This window comes from Solea solea, chromosome 1 (genome assembly GCF_958295425.1).
Source record: "Solea solea chromosome 1, fSolSol10.1, whole genome shotgun sequence".
NCBI lineage: Eukaryota > Metazoa > Chordata > Actinopteri > Pleuronectiformes > Soleidae > Solea > Solea solea.
Window position 1 is genome coordinate 3,101,675 of NC_081134.1, and position 19,560 is coordinate 3,121,234.

At 43.6% G+C, this 19,560-nt stretch overlaps 1 protein-coding gene across 2 annotated transcripts in view; it reads left to right on the forward strand.

Moving 5' to 3' along the window:
- The first annotated feature begins 449 nt into the window (after positions 1-449).
- LOC131461620 (contactin-associated protein-like 4) overlaps positions 450-19,560 on the forward strand; it is an 88,743-nt gene continuing 69,632 nt past the window's right edge. For both annotated transcript variants that reach the window (XM_058632912.1, XM_058632913.1), the window contains exon 1: positions 450-579. In XM_058632912.1, the coding sequence (XP_058488895.1) occupies positions 495-579 (85 nt within the window). In that variant the 5' untranslated portion in view covers positions 450-494. The remainder of the gene's footprint in view (positions 580-19,560) is intronic.

Here is a 19,560-nt window from a genome sequence, read left to right on the forward strand (position 1 = left end):
TTTGTTTTTTCAGTGTAACTGAATCATTAGAATCAGTGAATTAAAAAGAATAGTTCAGTACTTCCGCCGTGACCAGAGTGCCGTGAAATACAACGGCAGTGTTTGTTTCTAGTGTTTTTTATTTGTATTGGTAAAAAAAAAGAATATCTATCAGGCAGATGATCCAAGTGGTGACCCCTAAAGGGAAAATATCTATTAAAAAAGTGTTGAAAATGTTCATAATTTAGTGTTTAATAATTTAGTAGACGTACACGCCTCATGCAAAGTGGTGAATATAAACTTTATGAATGATTTTCGGTGGGAATCAGCTGAGGAAGCACGTGTAATATTAGCTGCGGCGCCTCCCTCTCTCCCTCTCTCTCGCTGTCTGTTTGGGTGAGAGAGGAAGGAGATCTCACTCTAGGAGCTGGAGAGGAGAGAGGTCGACCGTCTCCCCTCCCTCTCTCTCTTCCACAGTCACGGGGACTTCTTTGTGTCTCTGCACTTGCATCATCATGGACGTGTGGACTAACAGAGTGTTTGGGATTATCATCGCTCAGGTTCTGCTTCTCTCCAGCTCGTGCGGGACAAGAGGAGAAGGTGAGAATATGTGCTGCTGCTGCTGCTGCAGCAGCAGTTGTGCGCTCTGACACTTTTACCGCGGAGCAGACGGAGCGAAAGAGTGAGTGAGTGAATGAGTGAGTCCGGGCTGAGTGTGTGGACACGCAGAGACAGCTGCTTTGTCCATGTGTGGATGGAAAAGAGGTCTCTCGTGTGCCGTTTTTGATTGGATGCAGTGGGTTTTCCACATTTGCTTTGTCTAATTTGTTTAAGACTGTGCGCGTCACGGTTACGCACAAGCAATGGCGTTAAAAACCAAACAAAAAACGAGAGTTAAAGTCAGATTAGCCTGTGGGGACTATAATAAACCTACATCGATTCGCTCCGTTTGGTTGCGTTTCATTAGCCGCTTATTAACTTCCAGGGTGAAAACGAGCGTGGGGGGTTTCATGTGGATCCTCTGCACATACTGAGGATGCCTCCAGGAGCCTGTCCCTTTTTAAAACCTATCACACTTTATCTGCCCTTCATGTCTCTGCATTTCATTTCATCTCTGTTTTTCCATTTTTATTTTTTTTTACCATTTTACTGCTTCCTCTCTCTCCATATGCCTCTGCTGCTCTTTTCTTTGTGGGATTTGAAAATGTCAAATAAGCAACATGCACAGAAATCGTTGACGGTCCGGGCTGCAGGAGACACAGCAGTTCACTGCGGGAGTGACAGAGATGGATTGTTTCTCCTGCACCTGGAAAGGTGAAGGGAGAAAGGAGTCGATAAGGAAGATAACACGGTCAACTTTCCTTCCTTCCTTCTTTCCTGGAAAAAACAGACAAACAAAAATCATCTAGTGTCTAAAATATTTGAATCTGTAAAGTTTCTCGTTTTTTTTCCTCCTGCTGGTCTCTCCTCTTCCTCTTCCTCCTCCTCCTCACCTCTCTCTGACTCAGACCTGCAGCTTTCTCTCATTCCCGATTCATCTTTCTGCTCGCAGTCGTCTCCTCCTGCTGTTTCTTTTACCCTCTGTCCTCCTCCCGTGTCCTACCTGGATCTCTGCCCTCCTGCCGTGTCTGAATCAGAGAGCTGCTGTGGTGTTGCTTTGCCTTTTCTTGCAGATTCCTCCTCATGACATTCTCTTTGTTTTCTTCATGACCACATATCGCCTCGAACATTTCTCTGTGTGCTCTTCCTCCTGCTGCTCCATTCTCTCCGTCTCTACTACTTTGGTTGTTATTTTCTCTTTTTAGTTTGTGTCTCCAAAGACAGAAGAAAAAAAATATTTTAAAAGATATAGACGGCTCACATGGATGCAGAGGAGGTGTCAACAGATATCCTAACAGAAGTCAATGCAATGCTTTTGCACACCGAGAGTTTTAAATCCAACTATTCTTTGTTTTTATCATTTTTTTTATGCTCAGCTGAGTTGGCATTGGGACTAATGCTGTGTTTCCACGACTTGGTCTCAGCTCTACATGGTTTGTTTGTGTTTCCACTGCAATATCTAACCTCCTCAACGTGGGCGGAGTCATCACAGTGGCTGCATGAAACTGCCATGACTTTGTTTTACACGCGACACACAAACGAGTGACTGGTGTTGTTTGTTTTCAGTGTAACTGAGTCATTAGAATCAGTTCATTAAAAAGATTAGGTCAGTAATTCCTGCATGACCGGAGCACAGACTCCATCTGACACAGTCTCTGGACTGAAATACACCAGACTCCTCTGTTAAATATTGAGATTTTAGACACTTCCTTGCTAAATGTTGGAGATTAACCCACGTTTTCGGGGTTGTTTAGTCTTTTTAACTGATCTACAGTTCGGCACTGTTCGGCTCAGCTCGCTTGGAACCTCGCCTGAGCAGGTACTATAAGAAGTATCAGGTACTATCATTAATAGAAAAGCAAAATAAACATGCAGTGCCAAGGCCAGTAGAGTCGCGCTAGTGGAAACACAACATAAGTATTTAATTACTCAAGGACTTCTAGGAAAATAAAGAATGCTAACTCTATTCTAAGCAGCAGATTGAGCGTCAGCCGGTCCAATTCTTCTTCACGACTGTTGTGTTTCCTTTTTATTTTTTAGTACTGGTTTGTTTCTTTGTCTCTGTCTCTGTCGCTCTCTCACTTTCCTGTTTACACCGCCTTTGCCCGACCCAGCAGCAAACTCATCATGCACGGACCATAAACCACAGCAGCATAATAAGTTAAGTCTGCGGAGGTGGAGAGCTGAGCTTCACGTCTCCATCCCGCTCCCTCCCTCCCTCCCTCCCTCCCTCCCTGCACTGTTCTGTATGGAGGTTGTACAAAATGACAACAAAGTAGTAATGCATATTTAAACAGCCACAGATGGTGCTCCGACAACTTGTTAGCCGCAGGAGTGAAGCGATGGGTTCATGTGTCGAGATTCAAGGAAGTCAGTGTGTGAAATGGCCACCTGCAGGGCTGTAAAACCAGTGTGTGTCTAATCGCCTTTTGATATGAACAGCGTGATAGAGTCACTGTGTGTTTTGAAGCAGCAACTTGCGTGGAGAGAGATTAATGGAGGCCGATCAGCCTTTTTTTTTTTACAGAGACTATGGCGTGGCTGAAAGGTGTCAAGCTCCTGACTCTGGACTGTGGATAAAGACACATCCACATCACTGGCCTCAGTGTGTGCAGCAGTAATTGTGGAGTGGAGCCGCTTTAACGCGGTCCTGCAAATACATTTTTGCTCAACCAATCATAAGTCACTCATAGCTGTCAGTCAAAACCTCCACGGTTCCACCACCCTATGTCATCAACAGCAGTCATTTAAAACATACACGCACACAACCACTGCATGGTTGAAGATGGATGTTCTTCCCATCTACCTTTTTATCCACAGTAGTGACGCTTGCTTGGAATTATTATTTATGGAGTTATTTAAACTAGAACAAGGAAACACGATAATTATGTAAAATTGAAACGCTATAGTAGGGTTTTTATTGACAGTGTATGTGTACAAATGAAAATGGTCTATATCGCCGAGCAAATTACACACAACAACCAGCTATTTGTCTACAGACTTCCCTCAGGACTGAGGCAGAAAAGGCTCTGCTGTTGTGTTTGTTTCTGCACTGCTGTCAATCAAAAACCAGTTCCGCCTTTCAGACACTTCCTCCAATCATCATGCAGTGGTGTAGTCTACATGATACGTAGGTGTACCCATTACAAAAGAGCCAGGTTCTTTGTGTAACCACTTAAAAAATGGGCATCGATACGTATCAACACTGTTTTGGTCCGGTTAGTGACAGTGACAGTGACAGTATACCCACTACAGTAGACCACACTACACCACTGCTTACCAGTGTGAAAGCCCTGAGAGTAATGTTTTTCAGCTGCAGTTCAGTTGCACCATCTCCGCGAGTACGTCGGCAGCGCAGCCCATATTCATACAATTGACTATTAATTATTAGTGTCTTATGCAAAGTAATTTACAACCGTTGACATTTATCTGTAGACATTGTTTAGATAAAACAACACAGAAACTCACTCACCTTTTATTGATAATTAAAATTTAAGTGCCTACTCTGTTAAGCCGTCAAATCAGAATGAATGTTTTTTGTCTCTCCTGTCCTCCTTTCTGCTCTGTAGTAGTAGAAGCCTTTTCATGCATGCTTTTACATTTGCTGTGATAGTGTCAGCAGCTGCGCTACTCTAATGTTGTGTCGCACATCGAATCAGGAGAGGGGACAAAGAGCACTGCACGCTGTGTGAGAGGGGCCAGAGGCTGGGGACACGAATTTCAGTGATTGGAAAACATAAGTGAAAATGGCAGAAACCACCTTAAACTGACATGTTTTTGACATGGAGGAGGCGGAGTTTATGACCTGCACTGTAGCAAGCCACAAGGGGGCGATCAACATGATCTCACATTACACACAACTATTTGAACAATTTCTGTTGAAACTTTTGAATCGCTGCAGCTTTGATGACACCGTGGCCTTTTACCTCACATTCAGTTTGACCTTTGCTGTCATAGCTTTTAAAGATAAGCGGCCGAACGTTCGTAGGTGTAAAAGCCAAGTCCAGAAACTTTTTATACATTTTCAAAAAGGTCGACAGCAATGTCAAATGTGAGTTTCACTGCATATGAAAAGGGCTTCTTTTCACAGTAAACAAAGTGAGAAATATACCACGAAGGGCAATTTCTTCCAGTCTGAGCCACACATGAAAAGACAAGAATTAAATGTTGCATCAGAAGTTTCTAAGTTGATGTATGGCTACATTTGCAAAAGGATTTCATGAAACTATAGCACTAAATGTTGCAGTCAAATCTCCTCAGGTTTTTCCAACAAGTTTCACTGTATCTCTTGATGGATTGTTCCTTCTCCGTGCTTTTTCCCTGTGAAATGAGGCTTTAACCTCCTGGAGTCTGCTGAGAGATGCAGGCTGACAGGAAAAAGAAGAAAAAAAGGACTTCAAAAAGTTTGTCTATAAAACCAACACAGAGATGAGATGAGGATTTTAGCCGACTGCCACAAACCGTCTCATTTTCTAAAGCCTACAAAAGTGCTGCTTGTAAACACACGGCTGCACCTGAATAACCTGCAGAACATGTCTCCTCGTCTTTGTTTGACTTTATCTGCTAATTAGAGTAAAAGATGTCTGTTTGAAAACGAGTACCTCTAATTAAGTTGCACCGAGGCACATTCAGGCTGAGGAAACAGTCTTAACATTAGGATTTGACACAAGAGCTGCAACTAACAGCTATTTCCAGAATGGATTCATCCGTCGATTATTGTCATGATCAATCGAGTAATCGTTTGGTCCATATAATGTTGATCAGTGTTTGTCAAACCTGTAAATTTCTTTGTTTTATGGAGCAACGAAACAAAGAAAATGCTCACATTTAAGAAGCTGAAACAATCAGAAATCTTGTTTTAATAGTGTTTTAATCTGACACTATTTCACATTAAAATGCAGATGATACAACTGTTTTTTGCTCATAAATACTTAAATATGAGACCAGAATTTTGAAAAAAGTTAATGTCCAACACTGATGTTTAAAGTGTAAAGTGAAAAATGAAGGATTTTGTAGACCATGGCAGAAGAATAATGGTTCCTCAGAATGTGTAATAATACACCAAGCCTCATGTTTTGTCCTTCCTAAAAAAAATATGATGCAATTTGATAAAACATAAAAACTGGTTCCACACTGTGTTCCTCTACAAGTCAACTGGATTTCATGCAAGTCAGATTAGCAGTTTGTCAGTAATCTTGCTGAAAGGCAACCAGATGGCAATGAATAAACTTATTTCAGTTACACTTTCTGGCAAAAACAACCAGAGACACTGAGCGGTTGCAACACTGACTTAAATACATTTCTACATGAATTTCTTCATTCTTACACTTGGGGATCAATCAAGTGATTTTCAAAGAATAAATTCAATGCAAAGGTTAAATTCTCATTTGAGTAAATCTGTGAACATGTGGAAGAAAAGCAGCAGCTTAATGTTACTATGAATAAAGTGAGAAGTAGCATCATTTTCCCATAGACCCTCAGAGTCTGCAATCTTCATGCGCTTCCACATTGGTGTCACTTTCTGGACACAACAATCATTATCTATACACACTTTATGCTGTTCTTCATATTTCTGCACAGGCTTTAAGGTCAAACTCTGCTGAGGCTTCGTACGTCCTCACAGAGCTGACTGCTGTGTTTGTGCCATGTATGTTGAATGTCAGATTTAATTAAGTGCAGTGGCCTGCGGTGTTTTAATAAGCAAACGTGATGTCAAAGGTTATTTAGGCACATTAATATGAAGATGCAGCTGCCTGGAGTGAAGAGAGACACTTTTGAGCTCCACTTTCTCAGTGGAGGAGAAGACTCTGAGGTACTTCATCAGCGTGAGGGTGGATGAGTGGTGGTCTCAGGGCAGCAGTAGTGGCCTAAATTATAATAAATGTGCATTAAAGCTTGTAGGTGAAGTCTGAGTGATTTTGAAATGAACTTCCAATGCTGCAAGTTCATTTGCATTAAATTGAATGAAAATACAAAAAAGAATAGTAGTGCATTAATGTGGAAGAAACGTTGAGTCCACTTGCTTTTTCACATGCCAAAGTTTATTTAGAGTTTCCAATTAAAAAAATCACCCAAGCAGTGCTTGATATTTGTGCCATAATTATTGTTGAGGACGAAAACTGTTCCTCTGGACAAGCTGTTATCTGGTAACATTAACGACGTCCTCAGAACACAAACACTGATGTTAGAGACTGTAGGAATGCAAATTAAAGATCAAAAATTAAAGATTTTACAGCTAAATAGAAGGATTCTTCATTCCCACTGGTCAGAAAACCCATTAAAACCCAAGTGTAGATCAGTTTTTTTGTTGTTGTTTTTTTTTAATGATTTTAATTGGCACTCACTCCTGGGCTTTTACTGGCTCCATGTCAGATTGGCATCAGTGGGAACTCAAAACCCGGGAGAATGCATTCATTTCTCCTTCGTCTGAATGCAAGATTTCTGGGGTAAAGCTTCAACGCGCGTTCGACTTCTGACCTTTAGCCGTTAATGTTTGGAGCAAACTTTACTTTTCAAACTACGGACGGAGAGAGGGAGTAAAAAAAAACCACTGTGACATTATCACTGACGTTTCACAACCACTGTATCTCTGTATCCCAAGTATGAAGTCAAAGAAATCTGCTCTATTTTTCGGGACGATGTTTTCTTTGGCTTTATGAGAAACTATGAGAAATAACATGATTTTTATATATATATATATCTATATATATATATATATAGATATATATATATATATGCAACTTTTATATATATAAAAACCTTCAATTTGTGCCATCAAAAACCTGGTGCTAGTATGTTACTTTATTGATTTCCTGTTATATGTTATCTCCGTACACTCTCACACCACCCAAAAAGGTATGTATTTCCTGTATTATTACAGTGATAATGTTAAATTTATACATGCATATATGACTGAAGTGAAGTTTGCTTCATGCTCATCTGTGATGTCACAGTTCATTCACTTGTGACGCAGGAGTGGAAAAAAAACGTCCTGCATTTAAAATCCACAACACAACGACGGGAAGAAAGTATTTATTTACATCTGTCACAAACCAATAAGTGGCCCTTTAAGCATGTATTCCTCAGAGAGGCCTCCTCTTGTTCATCATTCCCTGAAAAAAACAGTCAAAAACCTCTCTCCACACATCATTTGGTTGAGCGCTCTGCCAGCGCCGGGGGCAAGGTCTGGCTGAAGCTGTTTATCGTCGGGGGGAATTGAAGGTGCTATAATATGTCATGAGAGGTTTGTCACTCTCACAGTAACTCAGCGTCTGCTCAGTCGGCTGCTCAGTGACGAGCGCAGACGTGGTGATTTATTGAGATAATACTTAAAAGGTGAACAGCACAAAAGGAATTAGTTGCCAACCTCCATAAGTACACGGACCTTGACACAATCTCCAGATTTATCACGTTCACTGCGACAGAGCGGCAGATACACTGAGACCTTTTTACTTAAACGTCCGCATGAACCGTGGACCATAATGACACGGTCACACACAGAGTCCTGGACAGAAATGTGCTTGTTTTCCTGTCTCATATCCACGTCATGTACGTTTGTTTGCTGGCAGAGTTTAGAGCAAATCAGGGTCAAGTTAGAATCAATACATGGGGGCACCTCCAATGAGACATAATCTGATAATTAATACATAAAATTCAATCCCTTGCAGGTGCTGTCATGGCAGGAATAAAAGGGTTTCCATCTACGAAGTCATTAATCATATCACTCATCATGCACAGATGGAGGATATAGATGGTTGCTTTCACTTTCTCAGCCATCATCTTTAGGTGTTCTCTCTCTCTCTCTCTCATCAGTCTTCCTTTAGGGTTTTTTTATCTGCCGTCTGAGCTGATACACAGCAACTGGAGTGTGTGCCATAATCATACCCTAATGACAGATAATCTCAAGAACACTAAATGACTTTAATCCCTGCCTTAATGACAGATAATACAGCCACACTCCTGCAAACTGATTTGCATTTTTTCCCCCCGTCGCCGCCGTCATCATCATCATCATCATCCCTAGGTGTTGCAATGATGTTGGCTTGCTGTCGGTTCCTCTGAGTCCCCGGAGTCCCAGTGTGGCCTCAAGTCTGAAGCAGTTCTTAGCCCTCACTTTGTTTTCTGCCTGCACAGAAAAAGAAAGACGTTTTGTCAAACTTCAGAGTAAAAAAAAAAATGGTTAGAGAGTCATGTGAAAGCAGATGTTTATATATAAGTCAGGTATAAATTCAGTCAAATCCAGACAGAGTTCTTCATTTCCCTTTGTTCCAGTTGTCCTGTGTCCTTGCTATAACCCTGAGGGACTGTTTTAATACGCTAAAAATGTGCTTTTTAAAAGAAGGAGCTATAAAAAAAATATTCTACATTATTATATTCTACTTTGACAGAGCTGATTTTTGTTCACCTACATCTAATATCTAAAAGGAATGCATTTTTAAAGATTTTAAGCCTTTAGTTCCATGTTTTTGTCATGATTCCGTCATGTTCTTAGACAGAAAATATTAATTATGTTTAATATACTATGAGCAAAGTAAAAATAATGTGTTCAATTAACCCTTTAAAAAAGGCAGCTGATTATTGTTTCTTTTACCCGGTCCTTACGACTACATATCCACTTAAACATGACAGATAAAAACGATCTGCATCTAGAAGAGCTGTCCATACTAAAATTCCTTAAAACCACGGTTCTCAAACTGTGGTACATGTGCCACCAGTGGTACGCAAGCTTCCTCTGGTGGTGCTCGGAAGAAAATCAGAATTACTCTTCTACTATATATACCAGGGTATGTGAATGGAGTGGAGCTGAGGAATTTTGACCATAAGAAATGAAAAATAAATTCAATAATTAATAATAATAAGAATAATAATAATAAGTAGAGTCACCTTATCTCTTAATCTCTCTAATCTTATTTCACTATACCAGTGTATGTATATGTGAGGAAGAGGACGATGGTGAGAGAGCAAATGATCTGTATTTTGCTTAAAAGCATATATCATATGACATGTGTTGCTTCTCATGATCTCTCCAGTTGAGTCCCAGCTTGAAGAACTTATCAAAAAAGTGAATAAGTGTGTCATCTTTTCCAAAGTCTTTACAGTTTTTAACTTCTCCATTTTGGGGGCTGTAAAGCCCGTTGACGATGTGAATGGCAGGCGCACGTGGAGCAGTATGCATGAAAACTGAGTAGCACGAATGTCGACTTTACCTCAGTTGTGGTACTTGTGTTCACGCAGAGTTTCTCAGGTGCTGGAGGCTGAAAGACAGATTCAGAGGTTTATTATTAGACCTTCCTCTGAAGGTAATGTAAACGGTGGCAGCTCTGGGTGAATATTAGGGTTTCTTGATTAAATCTCACAGCTCATGAACAATCCCTCATCTCAGCCAGGATTAATCTGGTCCAGAAAATGCCGAGGCTGGGGTGAATTCAGCAGCCAATTTCAAGTTTGACAAAGCCCTGTCTAATGGAAAATGTATTACTGATCAAAGAGGGGGTTGGTGGCACTGAGGAGAACATTAACCTGTGAATATAAACTATTGGTTAGTAAATATGTGGTGAAATTCCCCCGCAAACATCCCAGTCCTTGATGATTCATTACAGGGCAGTGTCAGTGTGAGCCGGATGAAGGAAAAAGGAAAATAGCTGTGGGCAAATCCCCGTCATCTTTCTTCTTTAATGTCATTTATGGAAATGTGTGCAGGCAAAGTGGAGCAATGAACGGGTTTTGATGAAGTCAAGGTTACAGAACCAGCGTAAAAATCACCAATCATAAATCTGGATTTATTCACCCAGGAACAGGTATTGCCCGTATCCTGCTCCCCATGTTTTCATAGTGTATTTTTGGTTTCCGTGTGAAAGGTGTGCAAAGTTACAAAATTGAGTTTTTGACTCCCTGCTCCTGAAATGACCCCTGTGCATTCCTGGCTGTTTTTCCTGTTAAATGTTTTTGGTACCAAACAACAAACTGTCTCAAGGCTACAGGGGTAGTAATGTGGTTCAAAGCTAAACATCCATGGCTGTAGATGTAAATGCTTGTTGGTCGGTAGTGTGACATTCCCAACACACATTAGTAAAGACTTAAGGTGTAGTTTTTCATAGAGAGGGTGAAAAGAGAGGTTTAAGACAGCATTGCTAAAGTATCTGCAAACTGTGTTGTCTTGAATGGCCATCAGTTGCCAACTCCACTGGTTTTTATGTTTATAACATCAGTTTTATGGTCTCAATCGCTACTTTTGGGGTTTTCTTTGTTGGGCACTTTGCAAATGACACTCCCATTTAGAGTCATAAAGACAAGGGATTCCCAAACACGGGTACGCAAAGTGACGTAGGGGGTACGCAAAAAATATGCAGTGAAATTGGCAATCATAAAAGTATTTTTTCTTTGAACTGAAAGAAGAATTTAAGATTTTCTCCAACGACCATAATTTTCACTTGTCTGAGCATTTGCATGATGAAGAGCTTCTTACATGCCTGCCTAATCTGGGTGATATACATATATTTAATTTTGCCTAAACGAACCGTCATACGTGCCCCCCAGCTCTTTTCAATATGGTTATTAAAATAAAAAAACAACAACTTACAGCTTGCACCTTTAATGTAATGACCAGAGGACTGCAGTCCATCCATTTGATATCTGGAGCTCTGGAAAGGCTCATTTATTTAAAGCAATCACTGGGAGAATTCATCCAAAGACATCCATCATGTGAGGTTGTCACCATGATTGGTGACTTGTTGCTTTGAATTCTGGGTCTGCTTCCATCTGTGGAGGTCATGATTGTCACTCTCATGTTGAGGGATGAAGTGGAGGAGGTTGTAAACTCTCTGACACTAAGGTGGTTCTTGGTTCTTGACTCCATGTTTGGTTTAGCACTCTGCTCGGTCAGTCGGAGAAGTCGTTAAAGAGCAGAGACATCAGCATCAAGTTTAACAAGACATTTCCATTTGTTGCAATGAATGTTTTCATTATAACGATGTTGCCTATTAAACTTCACAAGTTCAGAAATAACTTAAAAAGTGCAGTTCATCGTAGATGTGGTGAATTGCAGTTTAAGCAGTGTCGTATGTCAAAGTCAAAGATCCATCCTTAGGTGAGAGGATCTTTCCAAACTGGAAATCCTATAGATTCCAAGATTGCCTTCTAGCATTTTGGAAACAGGATGATAAATGAATGTTGTTGAGAAGGTTTTGCTAGCAAACTATAAGAGTGTCAAGGAAAATAAAGCAACATATACCCAAGATATGTATTATATTCAAAATTCATACATAGGGGCAGAATATTTCTGTTAAATTTCCAGAAACTTTCCATGGGAACTTGAGTTTGGGAATTTTGGAAATATTATCTTATATAATATTTGTCACATAAAAATTGTCATAAGCAGACGTATGCAAAATGATATAATAAAAAAAAATTACACAGATTAATTTGTATGTATATATATGATATTCAACAGTATTTGCATCAAATCTGATTGTTTTATTATGCTACAATATTTACAACTATATTGAAGTGCCCCAACCTTCAATTAAGAAAATTTAATTAGTTAATTAACTCCTTTTAATTCACAGAAATGCAGATTTATCATCATCATCATCATCCTCCGCTTATCCGGGGCCGGGTCGCGGGGGCAGCAGTTTCAGCAAGGGACCCCAAACTTCCTTTTCCTGAGCCGCATTGACCAGCTCCGACTGAGGGATCCCGAGGCGTTCCCAGGCCAGAGTGGAGATGTAATCTCTCCACCTTGTCCTAGGTCTACCCCGAGGCCTCCTCCCAGCTGGACGTGCCTGATATACCTCCCTTGGGAGGCGCCCAGGAGGCATCCTCACCAGATGCCCGAACCACCTCAACTGGCTCCTTTCAACGTGAAGGAGCAGCGGTTCTACTCCGAGCTCCCCCCGGATGACCGAGCTTCTCACCCTATCTCTAAGGGAAAAGCCAGCCACTCTCCTGAGGAATCCCATTTCGGCCGCTTGTACCCGCGATCTCGTTCTTTCGGTCATGACCCAACCTTCATGACCATAGGTGAGGATAGGAACGAAGACTGACCGGTAGATCGAGAGCTTTGCCTTCCGGCTCAGCTCCCTTTTCGTCACAACTGTGCGGTAAAGCGAATGCAGTACCGCACCAGCCGCTCCGATTCTCCGGCCCATCTCCGGCTCCCTCGTCCCCTCACTCGTGAACAAGACCCCGAGATACTTGAACTCCTTCACCTGGGGCAAGGAGTCATTCCCTACCCGGAGAAGGCAATCCACCGGTTTCCTGCTAAGAGCCATGGCCTCAGACTTAGAGGTGCTGATCCTCATCCCGACCGCTTCACACTCGGCCACGAACCGATCCAGTGAGCGCTGAAGGTCGCAGGCCGACGAAGCCATGAGGACCACATCATCTGCAAAAAGCAGCGACGTGATCTCAAGCCCGCCAAACCACAACCCCTCTCCCCCACGACTACGCCTCGATATCCTGTCCATGAAAATCACAAACAGGATTGGTGATAAAGCGCAGCCCTGGCGAAGGCCAACACCCACAGGAAACAGGCCTGATTTTGTGCCGAGAACCCTGACACAGCTCATACTTTGGGCGTATAGGGATTGGATGGCCCTAAGTAGTGCCCCCCTCACCCCATACTCCCGCAGCACCTCCCACAGTATCTCCCTGGGAACCCGATCATACGCCTTCTCCAGGTCCACAAAACACATGTAGACTGGATGGGCGTACTCCCAGGCCCCCTCCAGGATCCCTGCAAGAGTAAAGAGCTGGTCCGTTGTTCCACGACCAGGACGGAATCCGCATTGTTCCTCTTGAATCTGAGGTTCGACAACCGGTCGAACCCTCCTTTCCAGTACCTTGGAGTAAACCTTACCAGGGAGGCTGAGAAGTGTGATGCCCCGGTAATTGGCACACACTCTCAGGTCCCCCTTTTTGAAAAGGGGGGCCACCACCCCAGTTTGCCACTCCTTTGGCACTGACCCCGACCTCCACGCAATGTTGAAGAGACGTGTCATCCAAGACAGCCCCTCCACACCCAGAGCCTTCAGCATTTCTGGGCGGATCTCATCAACCCCTGGGGCCTTGCCACTGCGGAGTTGTTTAACCACCTCAGTGACCTCCCTCAGGGAGATTGACGATGATCCCCCATCAGCCTCCCTCTCTGCCTCCACCACAGAGGGTGCAGATGTCGGATTCAGGAGTTCCTCAAAGTGTTCCTTCCACCGTCCGGTTACCTCCTCAGTCGAGGTCAACAGTGTCCCATCCTTACTGTACACAGCTTGGATGGTCCCCCGCTTTCCCCTCCTGAGGCCCCGAATGGTTTTCCAGAAACGCCTTGGTGCCGACCGATAGTCCTTCTCCATGTCCTCTCCGAACTTCTCCCATACCCGCTGCTTTGCGTCTGCCACAGCAGAGGCTGCCGCCCTTCGGGCCCGTCGATACCTTGCAACTGCCTCAGGAGTCCTCCGGGATAACATATCCCGGAAACACTCCTTCTTCAGTCGGACAGCTTCCCTGACCACCGGTGTCCACCACGGTGTTCGAGGGTTACCGCCCCTTGAGGCACCTAAAGCCCTGGAGCCACAGCTCTCCACTACAGCTTTCACAATAGAGTCTTTGAACACTGCCCATTCAGGTTCAATGTCCCCAGCCTCCACAGGGATACAGGAAAAGCTCCGCCGGAGGTGAGAGTTGAAGGCCTCTCGGACAGGGGCATCCTCCAGACGTTCCCAGTTCATCCGCACTACACGTTTGGGTTTACCAGGTCTATCCAGAGTCCTCCCCCATCCTCTGACCCAACTCACCACCAGATGGTGATCAGTTGACAGCTCTGCCCCTCTCTTCACCCGAGTGTCCAGAACATGCGGCCTTAGATCAGATGAAACGATCACAAAATCGATCATCGACCTTCGGCCAAGGACACTCTGGTACCAAGTACACTTATGAGCGTCCTTATGCTCGAACATGGTGTTTGTTATGGATAGTCCATGACTTGCACAGAAATCCAATAACAAACGACCACTCTGATTTAGATCAGGTAGGCCGTTCTTCCCAATCACGCCTCTCCAGGTTTCCCCATCGCTGCCCACGTGTGCGTTGAAATCTCCCAGCAGAACTATGGAGTCCCCCGACGGAGCCCCTTGCAGGACTCCATCTAGGGCCTCCAAGAAGGCCGGGTACTCCGAGCTGCTGTTCGGTGCATAAGCACAAACAGCAGTCAGGGCTTTCCCCCCCGCAACCCTAAGGCGCAGGGAGGCGACCCTCTCGTCCACCGGGGTAAACTCCAACACAGCGGCGCTCAGCCGGGGGCTTGTGAGTATCCCCACACCCGCCCGGCGCCTTACACCCTGGGCAACTCCAGAGAAGAATAACTTCCAACCCCTATCCAGGAGTGTGGTTCCAGAGCCAAGGCTGTGCGTGGAGGTAAGCCCCACCAGATCTAATTGGTAGCGCTCCATCTCCCGCACAAGCTCCAGCTCTTTCCCCCACAGCGAGGTGACGTTCCATGTCCCCAGAACCAGCTTCTGCCGCCCAGGTCCAGTACGTCGAGATCCCCGACCTTCACCGCCACCCATGTGGCAGCGCACCCGACCCCAGTCGATCTCCCTGCAGGTGGTGGGTCCACAGGAGGACGATGAAGAGGCCACGGGACTTGTTCGGGCTGTGCCCGGCCGGGCCCCGTGGTAGACCCGGCCACCAGGCGTTCGCTCACGGGCCCTCCGTCTGGGCCTGGCTCCAGGCGGGGGCCCCGGGCTTCCTCCGGGCAGGGTCACTCTCTTCCTCTGTTGTTTTTTCATGAGGTCTTTGAACCATTCTTCGTCAGGCCCCTCCGCTGAGACCAATTTGCCTTGGGAGACCCTACCAGGAGCACTAGGCTCCAGACAACACAGCTCTCAGAATCACAGGGGCACTCAAACCTCTCCACCACGGTAAGGTGATGGTTCCCGGAGAGGAAATGCAGATTTATTCCCATGGAAATTTTCCATTTTTGAAAATAAGATTTTGATTATGTAACAATGCACTTCAATCCTTAACATGTCTGTTATATGGTTGCATCGTTTCATAATTGATTACTCAATAAATGTTAAAAAGCACACATTTGGAAAGGGGCCGTCCTTTAGTGGGATGCAATAATGTAAGCATTTTTATTTGACTTTCAGTGAAAGAAAAGTAGATATGGAAGTGAGGACGCTCTCCACCACACACCTGTAGAAACTCGTCAGGACCAGTGACCTTTGACCTTCGCAGCAACTTCTCTAAAACAGTGGCTGCTTTTGCCTCATGTGAAGTGTGTGAAGATTTTCACCAAAAATGGAATAAAGTGTCCCCAGCTGCTCCTCTGATGAAGAGGGGAGGAGGTGTCACCACCTTAGTCTTCCCCCACATTAATGCAGAGCGTGTTTACTCTGCACCCAGTCGTCTAGATTTTCCACCTCCTGTCGTTGTGGGAGATCAATCGCTCCATGGCCGTGTCATCTGCAGTTTTCTAGCAGATCGCTTCAAAAAAAGTTTGTTTACAGTGAAACCAATGTGCGACTGAGCAGATTCATCTCAGTGGGAGATGAGAGTTGTTGGTAATTCTCACACTGCTGGAATAACTGACACCAGACTTAGAAATAAACAGGGCAAAGGCACGGACGGAGTCAAAAACACTGTTTAAAGCATTATTATTCATCCCTATTGACAAGAAGCTAGAATGTGGACTGCTCTGCAAAGGCTTTGACTTTATTTACCTTGTATAGTACCTTTAAATGAGGACTGCACATAATTATTAAGACAGAGATGGGCAGCGCGTTCGAAAATGCAAGGACATATATGCAGACGCAAATGTGTAAGAAAACAACAGGAAGTACCACAAGGAAATAGCAGACAAAAGTGAGAAGAAGTATCACTTATATAACTTATTAGCTCCCACCCCTTCTGTGTAAATTATTACATAACAGAAATAGTTCTTTTTGTAAAGTAAATGTGTAACATATTCTATAAATGTGTACAGTACCACCTGGTAACTTGGAGAGTTCACTTCATTTCTATATTTCCTAAGAATTTAATCTTTATAGTCTCTTTATATTCATTGTTTAATTTCCACTTTAAATCTGTTCCATAGTGTTACCACAATCACATGCAGAAGATCTTGTGGTTTGTGCGAGTGTCTGCATATTTTGGGGTGAAAGATTATTCCTGTCTGTGAACAGTGTCAGCAATCGTCAGTCATTTTGACTGTGAAAACAAAGAGTTGCTGCATGTTTTTGAAGAAGAATTAGTGGAAGTCGTGTGCTAATGTAGTCGTTAGCCTCAACCTCAGCACAGTTTAATGTCACATTTGTGTCCCCTTCAACGTTGCACTTATGAACTGTTCATATTCCAAATCTCTGCCAAGTTAATTGTTTTTTCTTGTCATTGTAGCATCAGTGCATGAACCTCACTACAGTATAAACCTCACTGCGACCGCTGTGCATTTTTCATGAAGCCAGGGCTGCGTGACCACATCTCTGCAGCCCGATGCTCACATATTCTGCAGCCGCAGCTAATGAGAAGAAGCAGGGCCGGTCGGTTTGTATTAGAGAGAAGCAGAGCGCTGAGTCAGTGGCCATTAAAGACAGAAGGGTGAGGGTGAATTTCAACACAACAAGACGGAGCTAAATCAGAGGTAAGCACTTTGAGGTGAAACAGAAGTGGAGGAAGGGTGAGCGATGCAAGGGTGAGGAAGAAGAGGCAAGAAGCGGGGAAGGGAGAGCAATATGAAATGATGTGTTTTATAAAAAACCTGCAGGGGACACCTTCTGCTGCCTTTTCCTCTTTTATCCCTCACTGACTTCTTGCTTTATGTGTCTGTGGACCACCATCTGCTCTCTGGACGCGTTGCCCTCATCTTTGACATGATTTGACTTCACAAGACAAGAGGAGGCAGGAGGAGGAGGAGGAGGAGGAGGAAGATGACAGAGAGGGCAGCAGGTGTGAGATAAGACACCACGGAGCCAAAATGAGGAGAGAAAAGGGGAGACTTGAGTCGAGGAAAAGGTTGAATGTGATGTTAGAGAGGAGCGCATGAAAGGATCAGCGGAGGTGAAGAGAGGAACAGGAGCTAGAAATGAAGATAGTGGAGGGATTGGAATAGTTTTGCTTGGGGAAGTTTGCAGCTTTCCTCGTGTCTCCTCTCCCGCAGTATCGTTCCAAACCGACTCCTACAATTTCACCCCCTGCTGGCTTTTGAGTGTGTGTTTTCATGTTCTGCTCTCGTCTGCAGAGCCCTGCAAGCCGTGAGTTTTTGCAAGACTGCACTGATATGAATATTAAACTGTCCAAAAAAAAGGGACTCTAGTGATAGTTGAAATTATTGAAGTATAGCTTCTCTCAAATGGGATTTTCCTCTGTGCCACATGATGTCTCTCTATCAAGCTCTGTAATTCAAGGGCTGCCTGTCTGTCTGTTTGATGTCATGGCAACAGTAAGTGTCGCTTGAATGTGTCACTGTGCCACACGTGATGCTGAGTCAGTTGAAACCCGACATGCTCGCTGGAGCGACGCTGCACGGGTTCCTTGATTTTGGAGTTTTTCTGCAGCAATTTGGTTTAGTGGCGATGGTGACGTTCAACAAGCCAACGTTCAGCTCGCTCAGACATTTTTATTTCAACAAATAGAGCTGCAACTAAGGATTCTTTTCAGAATCGGTTGTTGTGTACTTTCTCGATTGTTTGGTCCATAAAAAGTTTTTCCCAAACCTCAAAATGATTTTTCCCTCTCTCCGATTTTTCCCTCTCTCCGATTTTTCCGCAAACCAATATTCAGTTCAGTTTTAATGCTTTCTTTGTCAAATCGTTCAGAAAATATTCACATTTAAGAAGCAAAAAACTTGTTTTAACAGTTGATTCATTTAGTAATTGATTAATCGAATCGTACATCTTTGTCGGCCTCAAAAGAGCTGTAAAGAGGAGAGCCATCGAGTCCACCACAGGAGCTGCAGAAAGAGCTTTGAGGTGGATTTGGGATCAGAAGGTCCAAGAAGTGGGCCAACTTTACTGGGACAGAAGTCGGGGCCCGATTAACCCTGACTAGGTCGGCTGAGGGAGGGGAGGGTTGTGACTGTTGTGAGACCCAAAACACCTGTGGACCGTTTTTAGGTGGACCAGAGTTTGCTTTTTTGGTGCTTTGGACTTCACCAGCAAAAGAACTAGGGTCCGATTAAGAAAGAGCTGATGTGAATGCACACATTTACAAAAGTAAGATTCCCAAAAACCTGTCACATCAGCATTATCATTACAACAGCGGACTGTCACTCTCTCCACACTGATGCAGATGAATGGTCTGCATCAGTGTGACGTTGACAACTTGAAGCCATCAAGCAGATGTTGCTACAGCCTTCGTGTTTACACCTAATGTGACGCAGTTTGTGGAATCTCTCGTGTGTGACGCACCGCAGAATTGTTTTTTGTGCAATTTGTGAAGAGAAGTGAAGGAGTAGCTTTATCTCTGAAACAACACTCACATCGGTTTATTCTTGTCAGATTACTTTTTTCCTCTCTGAATGCGTAATGAAAAAAGCGGCAACCGTACAATTCGACTAATGAATTGGAAATGCAATTTGCTTGAATGAAATCATATTTTAATTTTAAATTCTTTCACATTATCATTCTAGCAACTGAATCAGAGTGTTATTTTGTCTCCCGTGTCCTATTTAATTTAATGTGCCTCTTTTGCTAAGCTTTGTGAATGACACAAACAAATTGCATTTTTTATTTTTTTTAATATATGTAGATGTGTTGATATTTTCAATTAAGCGGAAATTTATTAGAATCATTTACAGCATTAGTGCAGCTGGTGGAGTAGACGTTGCTGTGTGATAGAGATCTCTCCCCGGAGCCATCAGCGTGAGTGATGTAGCCTGTGGCATTTCCCTTGAAAATCTGCATAATTTGGGAATCATAAGTCAAAGCTAATGTTTTGGGCCTCGCGTGTTTAAACTCGACCCAGGCAGTTTAAAGATGAAGGGACTTTAAA